The 22,602-nt window shown below is 46.7% G+C and overlaps 1 protein-coding gene across 15 annotated transcripts in view; it reads left to right on the top strand.

Annotated features, from left to right (window-relative positions):
- Nucleotides 1-22,602, top strand: part of ENOX1 (ecto-NOX disulfide-thiol exchanger 1) — a 680,015-nt gene that overhangs the window by 549,351 nt on the left and 108,062 nt on the right. For all 15 annotated transcript variants that reach the window (XM_059892207.1, XM_059892198.1, XM_059892204.1 and 12 more), the window contains one exon: nucleotides 17,832-18,016. In XM_059892207.1, coding sequence (XP_059748190.1) covers nucleotides 17,832-18,016 — 185 coding nt within the window. The remainder of the gene's footprint in view (nucleotides 1-17,831; nucleotides 18,017-22,602) is intronic.

Here is a 22,602-nt window from a genome sequence, read left to right as displayed (position 1 = left end):
GGGAGTATGTAGACACGTATTCGGAGACAGCAATGGCACCCCACTCCAGTACTTTTGCCTAGAGAATCCCATGGATGGAGGAGCCTGGTAGGCTGCAGTCCATGGGGTTGCGAAGAGTCGGACACGACTGAGCAACTTCACTTTCACTTTTCACTTTGATGCATTGGAGAAGGAAATGGCAACCCACTCCAGTGTTCTTGCCTGGAGAATCCCAGGGACGGGGGAGCCTGGTGGGCTGCCGTCTATGGGGTCGCACAGAGTCGGACACGACTGAAACGACTTAGCAGCAGCAGCAGCAGCAGACACATTTAAGCGCCATAGAACTAATGGAAAAGTAATTTAAAGGAGTAGCAGTAATTATCTCTTCCCTTTCTTAGAAAGTCCACCTGCTATTTATGATACTTGGGCACCCTGGACAGGGAAAGTAAAAGTGAAAGTCACTCAGTCCTACTCTTTGCGACTCCATGGACTATACAGTCCATGGCATTCTCCAGGCCAGAATACTGGAGTGGGTAGCCTTTCTCTTCTCCAGGGGATCTTCCCAACCCAGGGATCAAACCCAGGTCTTCCGCACTGCATGTTAGATACTTTATCAGCTGAGTCACAAGGAAAGCCCAAGAATACTGGAGTGGGTAACCTATCCCCTCTCCAGTGGATCTTCCTGACCCAGGAATCGAACCGGGGTCTCCTGCATTGCAGGCAGATTCTTTACCAACTGAACTATCAGGAAAACCCAAACGGAATTATCACATTTAATTTTCTGTATTTTACAGCTTCCTAGACCATATTGTCTTGCAGTTTCCTATTCTGAGTATGATCATATTTGCATAGCTACTAAACTAAAGATCTAAGAAATCATTCAAGTTCAAATCTAGGCAGACATGTGAAGTTCTATTTTTTTTTTTTTTAATATTTATTTGGCTGAGCTGGTCTTCGTTACTGCGCACGGGCTTTCTCTCTCTGCGGTGTGCGATCTTCTCTTGTTGTGGAGCACGGGCTCTAGGCACATGGGCATCAGTAGCTGAAGCCCAGGCTCTGTAGTTGTGGTGCACTGGCTTAGTTGCTTGGGTCTGGGGTCTTCCCAGGCCAAGGATCGAATCAGGGTCCCCTTTGCACTGCAAGGTGGTTTCTTACTGCTGGACCACCAGCGAAGCTCCTCATCACAAGGAGATTGGCAATGACGAGTCTCTTCATCAGATGTGGAAGAAATGCTGAGAAATCATTTTGTATACCCCCCTCTGCACAGATAGGAGTGTGCAGCTCTACGTTGAGAAGTTATGTTATTTGCCCAAGATAGTAAGTAGAAGGTCCTGAACTCAGTACTAGTTCCCTTCTTTCCAGGTTGATGATCTTGCTGTGGCACCGCTCTGTGCGTGTTAGAGGGGGAAAGGCTCCAGAATATCCCTCAGACACCTTGAGTGGTATCAACAGAGTCAGTGAAATCCGCCAAGGACATTGAGTGCCTGCCTCGTGCATGGCGCCATGAGGGCATTGGGAGGTAGAGGTAGACGGGGTATGTTCGTTACCTGAAAGTGCTCATCCTGACCAAGCTCATTGCGGCTTTCTCTTGGTCTTCCCATTACTCTTGGGATTTTCTGCTGACTAGAAAGAAGTTAGCTTCAGCACACACAGTGCATGCAGCAAACTGTTCTCTAGCTCATGCCAGCAGAAATGCCAGCTTCTAAAAATATTCAGGAAACTGGCACAATCCCTTTTCAAGTCGAGTGATATTTATTTCCTCAAAAACAGCCTGTTCTGTGGCTTTGAGCAAGAAGAAGACATGCTGTGAAGAACTGAAGTATGTACATGGGGGAGGAATCATGCCATGTCATGTATGCCTTTGATAAACCAGATAGATACACTGTCTTCCAATGGAAGCCCAAGTGTTCCATTCCCTGACTCTCCAAAAAGCCAAAGAGGAAAATAGAACTACCCTAAATGCAAGCGCAGATGTGATGATTGATCTAGAGTGATCCGAGCTACAGTATTAGTTCTTTGATTTCCCATCTCATGTTTTCTCTGCATGCCCAGGGACTGGGAGAGCCTACCTGAAACTCATTCATTGTCTTCCCATCTAATTTCAAGACCTGTTGAAGCATTCCCCCTCCTTCCTTGCTCCTGAGGCTTCTTCTTTATGAGATGTACCCCTCAATCAATCTGGAAAATATATGTCTGAAGGAGAGCATCTACAGTAGTAATCTTATTGAGATACACAGACTCGGGCATGTTTTGATTGTAAAGAGATCTTAGAAGTATTATGTCCTTTCCTTTCTTACCCTATATCCAAAATTATAATGACAAAAATGTAGTTTTTACCCCCAACAATAAGTAGCTGGAATGCTGAATAAATTCTGCAAGTTTGTATTAGTGATTTTTTGTAATTACAAGTTTTTAGGCAAAACTTAAGTGGTAATACGAGTTTAGCAAATCTCTTGGAAGCAGGATAAGAGATTTAATTCTTTTTTTTAATTGAAGGATAATTGCTTCACAGAATTTTGTTGTTCTTTTCTTTAGTGATTTACCAGTCAGTTGTTTAAGAAATGTCTCCACTTGCCATTCTAGACTTTTCTTCTAGTTATATAATCTGAAAGTTGTTAAAGCTAGCCATTTCTCTATCCTCAGCCCTTTGTTTCCATGAAATTGTCTTAAGCAATGCCATAATACAAAGCAATGATAAAACAAATATTTAGTGAACTCTTACTTGCAACGCATATGGGACCATGATATCATGTCTTGCGGTGCCGTATTAAGGAGGAAAAGTAGCAAAGTCTTGTAAGACTGTTTGAGACAGTCTTTGAACTGAGCGTGTTGTTTTCCTACTCTGAAAAATCCCAGTAGCTACCAGAGATCTCCTTTCCTTGGAATAACACTGGATCATAGGTCCATCCTGCACCTGCTCTCCACACCCTCAGAAGTCAAAGCCAAGACTAACAGATAAACTCTCACAGGCAGAGCCGTGAATGCTGCGAGGATCTGAAAAGAAGGGTAAATCTATTCAGCTGAATTCTGTCATCCTGGAGAAAGTTTGCCTGGTTTTTGTTTGTTTTTTTGTTTGTTTAAGTAAATAATGGTGAGATGGAAGACTTTCCACCCATCTACTCCTTCAGGACTAGGTCAGGATCTTTTAACCTCCCGGAATGGCCAGCACCTTGCAGGGTACATAGTCAATGGACAAGAATTTGTTAACCAAATGGATTGGAAATAAAAACTAGGAAGAACCAATTCAACTAATTTTTTAATCGTGTTGAAGGATATTTTTTCAGCTTAGACCAAAAAAAAAAAAAAAAATGTTATCTGTTTGATCCTTACAGTACTGACCGTGTTTTTCAGATGAGAACCCTGAGGTCTAATAGAGGTTGACTAATTGCCCCCAAGTCTCATAACGCATATAGCTGTAAATCCCCTTCTCTCTTTTGCCTCACTCTTGCATATTGTATAATCTGTGTCTGCACGACTCTTTGAGGTTGACAAGGGCAGACGCTGGGATGTAGAACAGCCCACCCAGCGTCCTCTTAGAACCGCTGCCGCTCAGATGCACTCGGTGGTCCCTGAATCACCACCTGTGTCCTGTCCTCCTCACTTCTCTGTGGGAGCCTCTTCCAGAATTATGCAGAGACATATGCATGTTACTGTTTAGAGCAGGAAGACGGGTGTGTTCTTTCAGGTCATTAAAAGATGGGAGACTTGGCAAGGTGACGGATGGAGCTAAAAGGGAAAACAACAAAGAAATATGTCAGGTAATGTTTGAAACCATTTTTCTCCTGGAACTAGGTTGAGATGATTGCAAATGGAAAAATAGAGCTTTTTTTTTTCCTTTGGTAGTAAGAGAAAGTTGTTAGGTCCTTGAGCTTTTGAAATAGAAATCAAAACTTAGATTGGACATTTTGCCCATTCTATATAACATTTAGGCTCCAAAGGAATAGTGTAATTGATGCCAGGCCATCAACACCATGTTAACAAAGCACTTGATATAAAACCACCTTCTCTCCCGAGTTCAATAAAAAGCTAGTAAGCAGAGAACTGCTTTCTCGGGGGAATTCTTTTCACCTTTCAGAAACAAAATATTTCATGCTAATTCCTGCTTAATTGGAGGGAAGTCATTTCTTTAAAATCATTGAATATGAGCTTGAAGTCTGTTCTGTCCCTGACCTTTCTAATTCAATCAAGGTCACCTTCTCAACTTGCCCAAACAGCGCTACTTCTCAATTAGAAAAAGGGGCAGTGCTGTTTTAAAGCATTTAGCGTCTGATTAATTGTGCTGAACTGGGGCTTCAGCACTTGCAGAGGGATCCTAAGGCGTCACCAGTAAGAATAAAACATTGCTACCTGAAAAATTATCCCCATCAGAAACATCATTTTAATAAGCAAAGCAAGAACTGCTATTTGTGGGGATGTGAGAAGCATGATCATACTCGATATATAGTGGGTTTTAATATCCTAACAACTCTCTCTCAGGGAAAAATATGCTATAATTTAGCCATCCAGTCAGTTTATGAAATACACGCACTTTTCCCTGCCCAAGGACTCAAAGAAGATGAATGCCGAGGTTGTTAAAGCAGAATTTCGTCACACTCAAGCTCTAGGGATGAAAAGAAGTAATGGAAAGAGGTGTCCAGCTGAAGCCGTCTGGCTGGAGGAGAGAACATGAGTTTTGGAAATAAGTTTTTTGTTTGTTTGGCCACACCTCGTGGAATGTGGGATCTTCGTTCCCCGATGAGGGATCGAACCTGCTGCAGTGGAAGCACAGAGTCCTAACCACTGGACCACCAGGGAAGTCCCTGAAGATAAGTGTTTTAGAGGCTGCTTCTCATATTTCCTTCCCATTTTCTGGGCCTGATTGAGGGATGCCAACCTCACGCTGATGCTCTTTTGAAGACCACCTCACCTGGGTGGTCAAACCATTAGAAAAGCTCTGAGAAAGTGGCCCACATGAGTGAGAATTGGTGTTGCTGGAAGAGAGATGTTGGATTCACCACAGAGTTCAGAAATAACTTTGAACCAGACAAGGTAAGAGGCCCCCAGAGGAAGTTTTGAGTTGTGTCCAGTGTGGCTCAGCCAGTGATGTCCCTTCTCCAAGCCTCAGCATTCTCAGCAGTAATATAAGGTTCATCCTAAGAGGGTTTCCTCAACTTTGTAAGAAATAACCAACTAAGGGTTTCCAAGGCATTTTGCAAGTGGTACCGTGACAAGGTGGAGAACAGATACCGCTGAACAATCACAGAAAGTGAAATGAGCGGTTCCCAGCCCTGGCTGTGAGCGGGAAGACCTGGGAAGCTTTGCACAACACCAGTGCCCAGAGGTTAATGCCCAGGTACATCTGTTATTACAGTACTCCTCAGGCAGGTCTGATGTACAACGGATTGGAAACCACTGGCCCGTGACAGGAGAATTGATGGCTGTCAATTATAGGTGGAAAAGAAGGTAAGAAAAAAAAAAAAGAGATTGTAAGGTAACAAACAGGGAGCTATACTCAGGGCTCTGTGGGGACATAGAGGGGTAGCATGAAGAGTAGGAGGTAGGGAGGTCCAAGAGGGAGGGGGATATATGTAAATGTATAACTGAGTCACTTGGTTGTACAGCAGAAACTAGCACAACTTTGTAAAGCAACTATACCCCAACTAAAAAGAAGAAGAGAATGAAAATGAAGTAGAAGATAAAAATGTTTAGTCGAGAGGAAGCAACTGAGATAGGCAACAATAAAGGACCAAAGAGAGAAGAAAGGGAGGTAGTTTATTTAAGTATGGCATGCATGATCCAGGTGGAGGATTCCCCCATAGCTGTGTGCGATGCACCCTAATAGCCCTCGGTTAATTGGGAAAAAAGACTAGCTGGGAGGAAAAATGAAAGTAGCCTGATGCAGAAAGATGGGATGAGAGCCAAGGACAGAGTTCTTGCTCTTCTCTGATGCTGGGAGAATAGCCAGGGACAGTTCTCTCATCCATCGGTGGTGAGAGAAGAAAGCAGGGGTGTCTGGGCGTTGGCCAAAGAGAAGGGCCTCGCAGGACCTACCGACCGGTCTGGGGAGAGCTCGCATGCAGGAAGGGTCTCCACTCCTCCAGTGAGAGGCTGGTCCAAGGGCCCTCGGTCAAGGGTGATTAGTGCCGCCCCTGCCCCACCGGCGAGCACGAGGGTGCAGCCCAGCCTCTCCTGAGTGCAGGCTGCAAACCCACTGCAGCCGTGATCTCTCCAGAAATATGCCCGCAAGAAAAAGTAATACACAACCACATCTAGTAGATCAGAGAAATGTGTTTTGGAGACACTGCCTGGAGGATTTATGAAAGCATTCAGTCACAATATCATCACGGGAAGGGCAGTAAGCAGCGTTCAGAGGAGCAGGGAGATAGATGAGCGAAGTGTGAGAAGGCAGAACAGAAGGCAGAAAATCCTGGAAAGCCATGCTGGACAGTACAAGCCTGAGAGGGGAAAATTCCTTTCAGTAACAGAAGCCGTTAGGAAAAGGCTGAGAGAAAGCAGGTGTCAAAAAATAATGAAAGACGCACAAGCCTGAAAGCACGTTATGGAGAAACCAGGGATCTGGTCCCTAAAGGCTAGTGAAGTGGTCCTAAAACTTTGGCATTAGAGTCACCCTCAAAGCTTGCTGAAATGCACAACCTCAGACCCCGTGTCAGAAGCTCAGATTCCGAGGGGGCTGGGGTGGGTCCAGGAACTCCGTTTTACGAGACACTAAGGTAGGACAGGCGGCGGCTGTGTGTGGAGCGAACTTGGACTGCTGGCTGGGCGACAGGTCATTCTGTGCTCCCCTGGTGGCTCAGCGGTAGAGAATCTGCCTGCAGCACGGAAGACACGGGTTCAATCCCTGGGTCAGGAAGATCCCCTGGAGAAGGAAACTGCAACCGTCTCCAGTATTCTTGCCTGGAGAATCCGTGGATGGAGGAGGCTGGCGGGCTACAGTCCATGGGATCGCACAGAGTCAGACACGACTTAGTGGCACAGGGGTGCCAGTGTCATTCCACCTTGGTTATGTGTCTAGAGAAGGCGGTAGTCTCTTGCCCCGGTGCCAGACACAACATGTGGGCTTCAGCCGGTCTCAGCATTGGTGACGAGGCTCGTGTGGAGGGGATTTGCTGCCCACCGCTTCCCAGCAGCCTCGGTTCCTGTTCCTCAGACTGGGTTTATGCTCCGCACAAAACCTGAGGGGAGCCAGAGGCTTTCTTTTTAGCTCATCTGTGTTACCCCAGGTATTTGGTGTTTTAATAACCTTTTTGTGGAAAAGGCCACTGTTCCTTGTGAAGGATGGTGTCTAGGACTGAGCACACGCTTCACGTGGGCTGACCTCCACATTTCAGAGTGGGGTGTGTCTTGTGTGGTAGAAACCATCCATATAGAAAGAGTGTGTGTATGTGTGTGCGCGCGTGTGTATGTGCAGGGGGTTAGAACAAGTAGAAAAACATCACTCCTTCAGGGAAAGGTTTCTTGAAGAAAATTGGAAGTCACTGTTGGTTAAAAGGGAAAGAAATCTGCGGGTCGGGAGGAGAGCGAGGCAGGAAGGGAGAGCAGTGAATGCCTTCAGGGAAAGGCTTGCTGTTTGAAGCTGTTCTCTCTGGAGAGACCAGCTGCGAGCGAGGGCGGAGCACCGTCCCCGGGTGCCTAGGAGACGAGGGCATGGCCAGGGTGGGGCCCTTGTTCCCGAAAACCTGCGTCCTTCTGGGACGGATATCGGTCTTAAGTCTGACGGCCTTAAAAAAGAAACCTTAAAGCTTTCAGAGTTGGGGGGTGGTAAAAAGGTAGCTGTGTGTCTTGGAAATCGAAATAGAGACCGAAAGTGGAAAAGCAAACTGAAGTCCGATTTTAAAAGGGAGAGTTGGTGGAAATGCCGCTCTTGACGTGTCCGCTGTAGTGACTGCAGACGGGGCCCTTGGCAGCCCAACCTCCTCCCCTCCCCACGTCCATCTCGCCCTGTCGCCAGCACCGGCTCCTTGGGTCCACGGTGAACGTGATCCTCACGGCGGCGGCCCGCTCCCGAGTCCTGCAGCCTTTGGCAGCCTGAGCCTGCCTTCAAGGTCCAACCCGCCCCCCAGCAGCCCTCCTTTCCCAGCCTCTCCCTCCGTCCGACCACCACAGCATGGGGAGGGGAGAGCGGGTGAGGGACCCCCAGGCCCATCCATGCCTGTCTCATGTCCCCATCGCTGGGCACTGAGCCCCCGAGGTCAGGCAGGTGTGCTCACCTAGCGCAGGTGAGGAGCTGAGCTTTGCTGGACTCTATGCCTCCCCGAGGACCCTTTTAAATGGCAGACTCACCCTGCTCCCTGCTCGTAGAAGAAACAGGCGTGCCTCTTTCTTTCACTTACTTCCCTCCAAGACAGTGAATGGGAGAGTTGGGGGTGGGGGGGTATCAGATATAGTAACGTTGATGGAAAAGCAGTAAGGTGTGAGGTCAGTTCTCAGCAGCGTCAGTGACCCAGGGGCACAGCGTAGTCACGGCCACCAGCAGATCATGTCCTTAGGAGGAGCTCCGTGAACAGGGTCTTGGAAGATTGTTTTTTTCTTTTCCCGAGTCACCTGCTGCCAGGTGTGCCTGCAGACTCGCACAAGCCATTATAATAACAGGATCCAGCTTACCTGCACTCTTCAAATTACCCTTATTCCACTGACCTCACACAAAGATGGAAATAGACACTGCATTGTGCTTCTGGTGAGCTCTCCCTAATCACCGCTAATGCACAGACGCTGCAAACAGAAAATGTTATGTCAATGCTAAGTTGTAATGATAATAATCCTGAAAAACTGTAACAGAAGGAATTTCCGCCGGCAGTTGGAAGAAGATTGCTGCTTCGGTGGCGATACAGGTGTTGCTGGAAAACAGATCGATTTTAGTTTGTTGGGAGCAGGAGAGGCTGTCTAGCAGGAGACTAGCTGCGAGGCAGGCGTCTGATGCTCCCCAGCCCTGTGCCAGGATGCTGGGAGGCATGCCGTGACACCAGCCCGAGGAGCCAGGGCTTTGTCCTGTCATCTGAGGGCCATCTGGTCCTTGTCCTGGACCTTTCTGAGCCCATTCAGACCAGGGGAATCTGTGGGAAGAGGGGTTTCTACCACCTTCCTTCAGCTGAAGACACTTAGAAAGGCACAGCATAGGGGCGTTCAAATGGGTACGGTGTGCACTGGAACGTCCTTCAGGACCGCAAGAGCAGCCTGAGCCCTTGGACCTGGCTGTCTTCATAGAGCCTTTTATTTAAAAAAAAATTGTATTGAAATACAGTTGGTTTACCATGTTGTGCTAGTTTCAGGTGTGCAAAAAGTGATTCAGTTATATATACATACATATATATATGGGAGAAGGGCATGGCAACCCATTCCAGTATTCTTGCCTGGAGAATCCCATGGACAGAGGAGCCTGGCAGGCTGTGGTCCATAGGGTAGCAAAGAGTCAGACACGACTGAAGCGACTTAGCACACACACAAGCGTGTGTGTGTCTGTGTGTATTCTTTTTTAGATTCTTTTCCATTATAGGTTATTACAAGATAGTGAATATTGTTCTTTGAGCTATACAGTAGGTCCTTGTTAGTTATCTATTTTCTGTATATTGGTGTACATGTTTTAATCCTAAACTCGTAATTTATCTCTCACCATCTCCCCTTTGGTAACCATAGCTTTTCTATGTCTGTGAGTCTATTTTGTAAATAAGCTTACTTTTTTTAAGATTCCATATATAAGTGATACCTTATGATGTGGTCTCTGGCTTACTTAATTTACTGTGATAACTCTAGGTCCATGCATGTTGTTGCAAATGGCCATATTTCCTTCTTTTTTATGGTGGAGTAGTATTGCATTGTGTGTATATACCACATCTTCCTTATCCATTCATTTGTGATGGACACTTAAGTTGCTTCCATGTCTTAGCTGTTGTAAGTAGTGCTGCTATGAACATTGGGTGCGTGTATCTTTTCAAATTAGAGTTTTCTGTGAGAGAAGAGTGGAGCTTAAGGAATCAGACCTCATCACTTAAGGCTATACTACAAAGCTACAGTCATCCAAATAGTATGGCCTGGCACAAAAACAGACATAAAGCGCAATGGAACACAACAGAGGCTCAGAAATAAAGCCATACACTTGTGGTCAAGTCAGGGAACCTCACTAACTGGCCAAAACCCAGATGCTCAGTGGTTGGCAGCCTCAGTGCTGCTGTTTCATAGAAGAGGGACACAGCACAGAAGACAGGATCCCTGCCGAGTGGATCAAGTCAAGCCTCAAGACTCTAGAATCCTTAGTTTAACTTCCACATGGCTTATTCCCAAACAACTCCTGCAGAAGATCCGTGGGTGTTTGTTTTAAAACAGTCTCATCCCCTCTGCCTCCATAACAGAGCCCCATTCCTGCGGAACAGTCACCAAGCGGAGCCAGCAAAGCAGTGTTCGCCTCTGTTAGGAACAGAGCAGGCCCTGCAGCAGGGCCCCTGGTTTCCTTTTGCTCTCAAGCTGCAGCACTCGCTGTGCGAGGCCACCCCAGTGGCGTTACTTTGGGAGGTGCAGATGCTGGAGTTCCCCCTGCCGAGGATAAACCCTGCACCTCCAGCCAGCTGTGTAACCTCCACGTCTCTCAAATTTAGTCCTATCTCCTGGAAAAAAGAAATAATAGTCATATTTACTATGTCATGTTTCCACGAGGGCAGAAGGAGATTGTGTAAATCATCGGCTTAGGCATGTAACATCCTTAGCTATTACTACTGCTATTACTGTTTTCATTACTACTGCTATGCCTGCTGGTACTGTTGGTGAAAAAACCAGGGACAGGAAAGTGGTGGTGACTGTATCTTCTCCTCAGATCTCCCTGTTTTTATAAGGAGGTAGCTGGGGCATGGGGACAGGGCTGGGACAGGACTGCCTACCCTGGTGCAGAGCATGGGGCTGGGGCTCATTCAGAAGGTCAAGGAATGAAACCAGAAGGCCAGGCTGAGCCTGTGGTGCCCTCAGAAGTATTTGTCCAAACAAGCTAACTGTAGCCGCAGTTCAGAAGCCAAGGAGTAGATGGAGCCGTGGTCTGAGCTGCTGCTCTCCAATGTGGTCTCAGCCCCAGCAACATCAGCATCACGGGAAACTTGGAGGAATGCAGATTCTCAAGCCACATCCTTGACATAATCCCATTGGAAACTCTGGGGGGAGGACCAAGAAATACGTGTTAAACACACCTACTGGGAGTTTCTGATCCAAGCCAGTGTTTGGGAAACTGGGGTAGAATAGTGTCAGCTGCTCTACAGTTAAGTCCCAAAACTTCAAAGAAAAAAAGAGCTTGTTTCTTGGGCACGGTTCAGTTCAGTCTCTCAGTTATGTCTGACTCTTTGCCACCCCATGAATCACAGCACACCAGGCCTCCCTGTCCATCACCAACTCCCGGAGTTCACTCAAACTCATGTCCATCGAGTCGGTGATGCCATCCAGCCATCTCATCCTCTGTCGTCCCCTTCTGCCCCCAGTCATTCCCAGCATTAGGGTCTTCTCCAATGAGTCAACTCTTCACATGAGGTGGCCAAAGTATTGGAGTTTCAGCTTCAGCATCAGTCCTTCCAATGAACACCCAGGACTGATCTTCTTTAGGATGGACTGGTTGGATCTTCTTGCAGTCCAAGGGACTCTCAAGAGTCTTCTCCAACATCACAGTTCAAAAGCATCAATTCTTCGGTGCTCAGCTTTCTTCACCATCCAACTCTCAACATCCATACACGACCACTGGAAAAACCATAGCCTTGACTAGACAGACCTTTGTTGACAAAGTAATGTCTCTGCTTTTGAATATGCTATCTAGGTTGGTCATAACTTTCCTTCCAAGGAGTAAGCGTCTTTTAATTTCATGGATGCAATCACCATCCACAGTGATTTTGGAGCCTAGTAGAATCCAAAGCAGGTATTCTTGGTCCCTGGGCACCTTTCCTCCATGCAGTGATTCAGAGACCCAGGCCTGTTTCAGCAGCAAGAAGAGAATGAGGGATGGAGCAGAAGGCACATCTCACACCCCTCACGCTGCATCCGTGAAAACCAGTCAGATGGCAGTGCTTGGCCCGGTCACCCCTCAAGAATGAGCTTCACCAAGCAGAGAAAAGCATGACATAGCGTGGTATCTGTGCCACAGCAGAGCAACTGGACACCCCAGGCGCCCTTCAAGAAGAAGAGCAGACACAGAGAGGCAGACGGAGCCTGGTCCCTAGGTGCCCAGATCTGTGGGAGCTGGAAGGCAAACAAATACGGCAGCCATATCTTCCAGGTCTCAGACCCATCCCGTCATCCTGGGCTCTGGACCTATTAGCACAAGTGCTTGTATCGGTTGCAGCTGATGAAATCCTTGGAAGCGATGCTCTTTGCACACGAGGAGGAGATGCACAGCTCAGTAGCGTCCTCCTGCCATTCCAGGAGGACAGCTGGCAGAGGGGAGGGAGGGACATTAAACACAGAGTCCCCCAGTGACACCAAGTTCTCAAGAAATCCAGATATTGTTAGAAACAATATGTTATAGTGTTTGATTATTTAGTTACATCTTGCCTGAGCAGGAAAAAGATATTAACATACTGTCAGCTTACTGGGACATAACCCAAAATAACTTACATATTTCCATAGAGTGCTAATTATTTTTCTGAGGCTGGCTCAGGCTGCTAAGAGAGAGATTTCAAGGCTTTCACCAGATTATTTACTTAAAGAAGTTAAGCATGCCATTATCTGTTCCCATGGAAACACAGTAAGTAATAGAGGAGTCGGAAGAGGAGGTCACTCTGACCATAATTAATATGAAGAATACTGGTTTGTATAGGATCTAGTCAAGGGTGCAGGGAGGTGCTGTAATGCCTTTAAGCCTCGTTTACAGTGATGCAATTCAATCTTTGGATCAACTTTCATACGCTTTGGTTAATTTTAGTAGTCTAGTGCTAATTTTTGAAATGGAATTTAATCTTGTTTAACAGGGTTTTTCCAGTGTCTTTATTTCTGTTTTGATCCAACCAGAAAATCCCTGTAACAGAATTTTCCTAAGGTCCTGAGCAAGGATAAGCTGATGCCTGCATTGGCTTTACCCTCGTGGAGGTCACAGCTCCCTGCATGTGGCTTCACACAGCTGATTGGTGAATGAATGAATGATGATCTGAGACACCCTTGGATACAGCAGTGCTTTTCCCTGGTGTCTCAGCTGGTAAAAAATTCACCTGTAACGCAGGAGACCTGGGTTCAATTTCTGGGTCAGGCAGATCCGCTAGAGAAGGGATAGGATACCCACTCCAATGTTCTTGGGCTTCCCTTGTGGCTCAGATGGTAAATAATCTGCCTGCAACACAGGAGACCTGGGTTCGATCCCTGGGTTGGGAAGATACCCTTGAGAAGAGAACGGCTACCCACTCCAGTATTCTGGTCTGGAGAATTCCATGGACTGTGTAGTCCATGGGGTCACAAAGAATCAGACACGACTGAGCAACTTTCACTTAAACTCACCAAAGCAAAATTCAGTTATGTTCAGAATAGTTTACATTTAAAGTGTCTCACTGTATTCTTTTTCTTTAAATTTTATTGAAAGTCAGTAATCCACATGTTCAATATTCTATTTGTTGCAACACAGTGCATAGCCACAGGAATTCCTACAAAAAGATGCCTAGTGTCATTTTATTTTTAATCCTGCTTATTTGAATGGTAGGTTTGTTGCCATTTGTATTGTAATCGAATGTAATTCAAGGGTAAATTTTATCCTGGAAGCTTCATTATACATTTTCAAAACTGTTTAATGCAGTATCCTAGAAAAAAAAGAGAGGAAAAGGTAGACCTTTCAAGTTTCTGCATTTTGAATATACCGAGAAATGATATTAACTTAGAAATGATTAGGATTTTTTGTTTCCTTTGGAGCCCTGGTCCAAGAAACATAATCTAACTTCTTCCAGGAAGCCTCATCTGAGGGGCGGATCCATGCAGCATGATGCTGAAAAATGTTTACAAACAGGTGGCCAGAAGTTAAGTGGAGTCAATAGACAATTTCTCACCCTTTATAAAATAACCACTTTGCAGCCACATGAGAAACCAAGATTTTTTTTGCAGATATCAGGCTTGAAATCACTTAATAAGGAATGTAAATCAGTTATATGCCCCAATTATATAAATGTTGATGGGGTTGGCTATGGTATTGATTTGGGGGGAGGGGAGCGGGGGATGAGAGTGGATAGTTACACCTGCTGGATTTTTTTTTTCATCTTTTTTAATATGATGATATCACATGCCTATTCCAGAAATGCTAACGACGTTGTATCCTACTTGGCAGGAGCAGTGGTCACTCAGCTCAAGCCAAGAGTAAGAGCTGTCAGCTGTGCCATTCTAAGAGAAGTCCTAAAATAATGGATGGTGCACTTCCCTCTATGTATTTATGTTCAGACAATTTATTTAAATAACGTTGCTGGCACATGCTTTATAGCTGCTTGCATTTTGCTACCCAGATTTCAGCATATCTTGCAGACTCGGCAATTCATTTGGAAAATGTAATTTCCATCTCTGCATACTAATCGATTTCTTCACGAACACCTGCTATCAGTTATGATAATAAAAATGCCACTCTGAACTGAGAAGGGGCCAAATGGAGCTTCCTAAGGAAATGACTTAAGTGTCTTTGAATGCTACTAAATGTAGTAACGTGCTTCTGTAGCGCCAACACTTTTTCTGTCATTTGCGTTTTCTCTAATTTTGCCCTATTACAACATCCCTCTCTTAAATGATGCCTGGTAACCATTTCCCTAGGGTTGGTAAACTGAGTTGTCAGGGTGTGTGTCAGGGTGTGGACAGGACCTGAGGCGGTATAGTGTTGGGCCGCGCCATGTTTAAAAAACCACCAGCTCGTACTCTGGGCTCCCCTGGTGGCTCAGCAGTAAAGAATCTGCCTGCAATGCAGGAGTCACAGGTTCCATCCCTGGATCGGGAAGATCCCCTGGAGGAGGGCATGGCAACCCACTCCAGTATTCTTGCCTGGAGAGTCCCATGGACAGAGGAGCCTTGGGGGCCACAGTCCCTAGGGTTGCAGAGTCAGACACGGTTGAAGCGACTTAGCACACATGCACACACTCAGCCCATACTCCAAGGTGGACCCTGGGTCATTTCTGATTTATGAGTCAGTCCCTGAAAACTGTAAAACTGGCAGTTTCTGGGGTTTGCACATACATATACAGCAAATAAAATTTCCTTTACTCATCCTCTTCAGCCTCCAGTTCATTCCATGCACCATTGCCAAACCAATCTTCCTAAATCACCAATTTCGTCACATCTTCCACTGCCAGGCACCTTCAGCAGTGCTCAACTGGCCGCCCCGTTGGCCCAGCGGTCCAGCTGGCCTCCATCCCCTCTCATCATGCAGCACGGCTCACCTTTCTCTCACTGCTTCCAGACGGACTCTTGCACTTTTGGTCAAGCTTCTCTGCTTCCTGCCCGGAGTAGTCTGCCTTCCCATCTCTGGGTTTTGCTTCAGCTCTTGTTCCTGACTGAGACGCCCTTCACCAGTTCATGGGCTTTCAGCCTTCAAAGCCCTCCTTTATTATTCCCATCTGCTTCTTCCTTTCTCTCCTCTGAATTCCTGTAGAATGGATTCCCCTGTCATACACCCTGACACTAAGTTGGTCGCTCATGTATTTATCCAACCAGTATTTTTTGAGTGCCTACAGTGGGCTTCCCAGGTGGCACTGGTGGTATAGAACCCACCTGCCAATACAGGAGATGTAAGAGACGTGGGTTCAGTCCCTAGGTGGGGAAGATCCCCTGAAGGAGGGCATGGCAACCCACTCCAGTATTCTTGCCTAGAGAATCCCATGGACAGAGGAGCCTGGTGGGCTACAGTCCGTGGGTTTGCAAAGAGTCAGACACAACTGAGCGACTTAGCACATAGCATACATGTCAGGCATTAGCCTCTTCTCTCTTCCTTTGAGTACATTCCTTTCACACTTGTAGGTATCTGTTGTATGTCAAGCTCTTTGAGAGGAGAGACATACTCTGTCTCCTTGTTTTGTGATCCAAGAGGCCCAGACAGGCTCCGGCACAGAGTGCATATGCAGTGAATGCTCATTGACTAGTTGATCCCTGATGGTTTGAGGTAGGGAATTTTCTGGTTAATTGCATGTTCTATTTGATTAGTCTTTCAGTGTGTACTATATACATCATCAGTTTTACAAAGAAGAATGCCGTAAAACACTCAACTATTAAACCACTGTTGACGTAATTTGATGGTGGTTATTTGAGGAGAGAGCTCAGTGGGTTTTCAGAGCAACTCTGTTCACATCTGTCACCTCTTCATGGTGGAACTGTGACCTGAGAGGCTGACCTTGATCTGGCTTTGGAACTGGGGGATTGTTGGGGAGGGGCTGGAAGTGATCCTGGACCAAGAATCTGCTGGAGCGAGGTTCCACACCATGTCCTTACAAACCAGAAGTCACGTCTTTAAAGAAGCTTCTGATAACAGACTTTTGAAATATCTCCCCTTTTATCTTGCTTACAAAAGTAGCAAATGGATTTTCTGAAGGAGGCAGAGAAAGTATGGGAGACTGGTAAAAAAAAAAAAGAGAGAATTGGGGGTTCTTTTAAAATAATCTGTTCAGAACTAAACCCATTGGGCTGGCAGAATAGCCCAGTGACTGGGAGCAGAGACTCTGGAGCCTGACCTGGGTTTGAAGGCTGTTGATGGTACTTTCTCTGTGAAATCAGACAAGTTCTGTAACATCCATGTGCCTCATTTTTTCTCATCTGTAAAGCGGAGTAATAAGAACAGCACCCACATCAGAAGCTGATGGGGGAGATGGAGTGAGTGAGTGTGTGGTCCAGCGTCTGTTAACATTGTGAGAGCTCAGAAAGCTATTGTGATTGCTGCGGAGACCACCAAGTAGTCAGCTAGAGACGAAGGAAGGGAGTCCCCATCCTCAATTTTCCTTGGTCCCATTCACTCTTCTGTATTCCACTTCAGTTACTTTTGGAGTCGTGAGATGTGTAAGGCCCTGAATTACCCATCCCGGTTTCTCCATCGGGTGGGGAGGTGAGTGAGCTCTGAGCCCCCCACTTGGAGAGTTTCAGGTTTCAGGAAGGAGTAGGGTAGGAGACTGTTGGTGAAACAGATGAAACCAAGTCTCCGTCCTGAGAGGAGTTAGAAGGAGCTAACAGGCTTGTGCAGTCTGTCCTGGCAGTTCAGCGGGAAGGAACGGTGTGTGGATCCATCCCCGCCACCCTCCCCTGGGTGGCTGTGGCTGCATGCCTCCAGCTGGGGACCACGAATGACGTGTACGTGGCCCTCCAGGGAGCTGAGCCATCCTGCCAAAAGGGAGAGGGCAGTCACAAGGCAGACAGAGTGTCTGCCTGGAATTCTGAGTGCTTTCATCACCACCAACCCAGATCAGTTTTTAAGAGGGAGCCTAGGGTCGGGGCAGGGGTCAGGAGACAAGAATTCAGAAGGAATTCATCCTGTACCCACAGGCACCCATAAGATGGGACAGACAGAATAGCTAACACATTCCCAAAGAAGTGAGCTGCAAAATAAGGCAGCACCAGCCATAAAATGAAGCAGCACCCCACGGTAGGGCATTTAAGTTTGGCACAAAGGTGACGAATCAGAGTGAGGGGGGACTCCCCTGGCCATCCAGTGCCGGAGGTGTGGGTTCGATCCCTGGTGGGGGAGCTTAGATCCCACATGCCTTGCACCAAAAAAACAAAACATAAGACAGAAGCAATACTGTAACCAATTCCATAAAGACTTTTAAAATGGTCCACATCAACAACAACAAAAAAAATTAGAAAATAAAAAATTGGGGTGCAAGGCTCCCTTTAGTACCGAAGGCCCTCCATCTCAGCGAGACGGTTACTCACTTGAACTCGTTCTGTCTGCCCCGCAGCCCTGGCCGCCCAGGCCTACGCACTTAAAGAGGAGAATGACAGCCTCCGATGGCAGCTGGACGCCTACAGGAACGAGGTAGAGCTGCTGAAGCAGGAGAAGGAGCAGCTGTTTCGGACGGAGGAAAACCTGACCAAGGACCAGCAGGTGCAGTTCCTGCAGCAGACGATGCAAGGCATGCAGCAGGTACCTGCGCCTCTGCTCGGAGAGCAAGGGGCACGTGTGCTCAGGGGACGGGGGTGGCGGGAAGCTGGAGGAGAAAAAAGGACAGCAGAAAAGCTGAGTGGTGGGATCAGGCAAGTCCCGATGATGTTTTGTGGGAGGAGAGGGTCTGGGGAGAAGCCACACAAAGAAATAGGTTGCAGTATCAATAACTACACCCTCCAGGTGGGAAACAAAGAGAATCTAAGGCATTGAAAGCTCCACACGGGAAATGTAGCCCCCTGGCAAATGGTTAGAAAATCCGTGCCCATCACGACACCAGCGTTGTGTAATCTTAGAACGTCTCCACTTACAAGCAAGCAGACTGATTTTTATAAAAGCGTGGCGAGTTTGTTTTCGAGATCGATGAACGTGTAAACTGTTTTTATTTCCTCTTCTCCCGGGTGATACTTAAGATGTAGACCGGTTCTTTGGAAACACTCTGTATTTCAGAAATGTTTGCTGTCGGGTTGGATGAAAGACTGGAATTCAGGGCAATGGGCAGCTTCAGAAAGAGGCCAACGTCTCTGCTTTTTGTTAAAGAGCCACGGGCTTCAGTTTGGCACGTTCAGATTAAATCTGGATCTTTCCAGCTAGTGTAAGAAAGAAACAGAAGTGATGGGCTCTGTAGGAAGGAGAAGGAACATGAACTATGGGGAACGAGGGCTCAAGGGCTGGGATAACCCGGGCGCTGGCTGCAGAGGGTCAAAGAGTCATATCTAGATTTATATCTGGAAACATTGATTGATGTGTGACGCACTTAAGGGGTTTGGGCCTTTGAGTTATCTTAGAATAAATATAGCTGAAATTATCATCATACAAGTGTACATGTGTTACTCCTGAATATATCAATTTAACCTCTCCTTTCTAGGGGGGAGGAATAAAGATTGTTTTTCGTTAAATGGGGGAAATACAAGCAGGCTGATGGAAAATGATGGAGTGAGTAGGATATTTTTTCAAATTCCCCCATCTGTATTGACTGCTGTCTAAAAGCAGGAGCCTGAATTGCCTAGAGAAGTGTCTTAAAGATGAGAGGTAACTGCCGCTGAAACCTTCGCCAAAAACAGGTTGCAGTATCAAGGGAGGGAAAAAATAATTGAGAGGAAGGGAAGTGAGAGAGAAGCGCAGATCGGGATGTAAACAAGTTAATGACCAAGTCACAGAAATCCTGTCTTAAGCATCTCCTGCCATTTAAAAGCAGTTCTGCCGTCTTGGCTTTGAGTCCTGACTCGCTGATGTTCACAGTGTGTGTTAGACAAATCAGCGAGATTCAGAGGTCAGAGCCAGCCAGGAAAATGTTATTACAGGCGGGGCTCAGGCCCCCGCACTTGAAAATCGGTGTAACAGCTGCCACGCGGGGCTCCTGGGGTTGTCCATCTGTCCCCATCGGGGGGTGTGTGATGCCTTTGCCAAGAGGAGCGTCTGGCCGTTTCTCCGAGGACCATGACGCCAGATCTAGCCGGCAAGCTACTATCTCGTATTTCCTGCAACGGGCCCTCTTTTCCTCCCAAGAAAGGTGACCCTGGTTGCTTGAAAAGTGGATCAAAACCTTGAAGGCGGCTGAAGTTTCAAATGTGAGAGAAGTCAGGAGGCAGGGTGGGCTGGCCCATCAGGAAGAAGCATGCTCTGGTCCACACTGGTCCACTGTGCTGGGCATCCTCACTGAGCTCCAGCCCCTTAAAGGGACAGTTCTCCTCTTGCAGCCTCTTACACGTTTGCAGAATCTCCTTGTCCATAGAAAGCGTCCTTTCCTATGTTTGTGTTGTTTGGGGGGCAGGGGAGTTTTGTTTGGAGGTCTGTCTTGGTTTCTTCTGGTTTGGTCTAAATCACAAAAAGTTATGGTCACAGTTGTAGACCTAGAAGTGCACGACCAGGTTGCTGGCAAAGTTGGTTCCCTGTGGGACCCAAGGGAGTGTCTGCTCTCTTCTCTCCCCTGGCTTCTGTGGGTTTGCTGGCAAGCTTTGTGCTTCCTCGGCTTGTAGACGCATCACCCCGCTCTCTGCCTTCATCTTCACATGACCTTCTCCTTGTGTGTGTGCCGGGGTCACAATCTGTACAGGGTTAAGGGGCCCACACTATTAAAATATGACTTCATCTTAACTCATAACACCTGCACGGATTCTGTTTCCATAAGTTTGCATTCTGAAGTACAGATGTTTGGGACATCACCATAGAGATTTGGTGGTGGTGGTTGTTCAGTCGCCAAGTCACATCCGACTCTTTGCAACCTCCTGGACTGCAGCACCCCAGGCTTTCCTGTCCCTCACCATCTCCCAGAGTTTACTCAAGTTCATGTCCATTAAATTGGTGATGCCATCCAACCATCTCATCCTCTGCCACCCACTTCTTCTTCTGCCTTCAATCTTTGCCAGCGTCAGGGTCTTTTCCAATGAGTCAGGTCTTCACATCAGGTGGCCAAAGTATTGGAGCTTCAGCTTTGGCATCAGTCCTTCCAAAGAGTATTCAGGGTTGATTTCCTTTAAGGTTGACCGGTTTGATCTCCTTGCTTTCTGAGGGATTCTCAAGACTCTTCTTTAGCACCGCACTTTGAAACCATCAGTTTTCAGCACTTTTCCTTCTTTATTGTCCAGCTCTCACATCTGTACGTGACTCTAAATTTGGAGGGGGGCACAATTCCATCAGCAGCACACATAGAGGAGATGTCAAAATATATTTGTTGAATGGAAGAAAGAAGGGACAGAGCTACAGGGGCAAGAACTAGCCCAGTGCCTCTGGGGGACTCTGGGATCTTGGAAAGCGCAGGGCAGGGTGTGGGGAGAACTGATGCCCCAGGGGTCCATGTAGCACCTCCTTAGCACGTGAGACGCACTAGGTCAGTGGCAGCAGGTACAGTTTTCATTCTCACTGGCCCTTAGGTGGACCCATGGTGATTATTGTGGAACACATCTTTAATAGAGTTTTTTAATGTATGTGCTTCTTAAGAGTCATCTTCCTACCTTACTCACTTTGAATGAATTCCCACAACCTGTCGATTTGAGCCCCACTGCAAAGAATTCTCCTAACTTTAAAACCCACCCTCAATCTGCCTGCTGTCCACTTTATAAATCAGAAAATAATCACCTCCCAGGAAAGTCAGCAGATAGAGGAGGGCGTTGGTCTCTCACGTGTCACTGTCTTAGCAATCCATCTAGGGAAAATTATTCTGCAATAAACAAAACAATATAAACAGCCTTACTAGCCTTAGGACTAGCATACAGTTTTTTAGAACTGCCTTCAAGTTTAGCTGGAAAGTTGCTCACCTTTCTTCTTTCCATCCCTGAAGGATGTGTTCACTGACTTCACATAGTTTCTCATGAGTTCATGCAGGAAATACGGGCAGGGTTTGGAAAAGTGAAAAAAAGCCTCAGGTGAATTTGTCTGGGTGTTTCTCAGTCTTCCTCCTGCCCTGCATGTGAGTCACAGTTTCGTATTAGAGGTTTCACACAAAATGAAGTAATAGTTGGTATCCATGGTAACACGATAGCCTTTACCTGATCTGAAGCTGGTGACAAAGTTAACCTGTCTCTGCCATGGGGAGAGTGAGGTTGTGGGCTTTTGTTTGTATCTTTAGGTATCCAAGGAAAACATATCCATACTTGAAATTCTTACTTATCTTCAGGTTACCACACTGAAGTGTTTTTTGGGGTTTATTGAAGTAAAATTTACGCACAGTGAAAAAGACTATTTTCAGGGTTCTGTGAGTCACTGCCACAATCAGTATATGAAACAATTCTATCACCACCAGCACCCCCAAATTCTCTCATGCCCCTTTTCAGTCCACCCCACTCCTCGGAACCACTGACTTGTTTTCTGCCTTGCTGGTTCTGTCCTTTCAAGGAAGTCATATAAGTGGAGTCATGGTGTATATACTTCCCAGGGGCACTAGTGGTAAGGAGCTCACCTGCCAATACAGGCTGACGTAAGAGACGCTCGATCCCTGCGTTGATCCCCAGGTTCGATCCCTGGCTCGGGAAGATCCCCTGGAGAAGGAAATGGAAAGCCACTCCAGTATGCTTGCCCCAGAAATCCCATGGACAGAGGAGCCCAGCAGGCTACAGTCCAGAGGGCCGCACAGAGCTGGACACAACCGAAGTAGCTGAGCACTTGGACAGGATGTACAGCCTCTTGAGTCTGGCTCCTGTTCCTCAGCATGATGGATTTGTGAGGCATCCATATTGCTGGGTGTGTCTGCTGTTCATTCTCTCTATGCTGAATGGTATTCCATTGTGAGGAAGGGCCATACTTGGTTTGTCTAGTCACCAGTTAATGGACATTCGGACGGTGTCCTGTTTGAAGCCAATGTGAATAAATCTGTTATAAACATTCCGTTTACATGCTTTTTGTTTGGACATAATTTTTTCATCTCACTTGGGTAAATATAGAATTGCTGGGTCATATGGTGTGTTTGACTTTTTAAGAAACTGCTAAACTGTTTTCCAGAATGTCTTTCCTGATGTGCATTCCCGAAAGATTACATGAGAATTCCAGCATCCTTGTCAGCCAGCACTTGGAGTGGCCAGTTAGTTTTGTTTTATTCTTTTTTTAGTCACTATAAGCAGTGTATAGCTCTA

The sequence above is a fragment of the Bos taurus genome, chromosome 12 (genome assembly GCF_002263795.3).
Source record: "Bos taurus isolate L1 Dominette 01449 registration number 42190680 breed Hereford chromosome 12, ARS-UCD2.0, whole genome shotgun sequence".
Classification (NCBI taxonomy): Eukaryota; Metazoa; Chordata; class Mammalia; order Artiodactyla; family Bovidae; genus Bos; species Bos taurus.
This window is presented reverse-complemented; position numbering and strand designations above follow the sequence as displayed.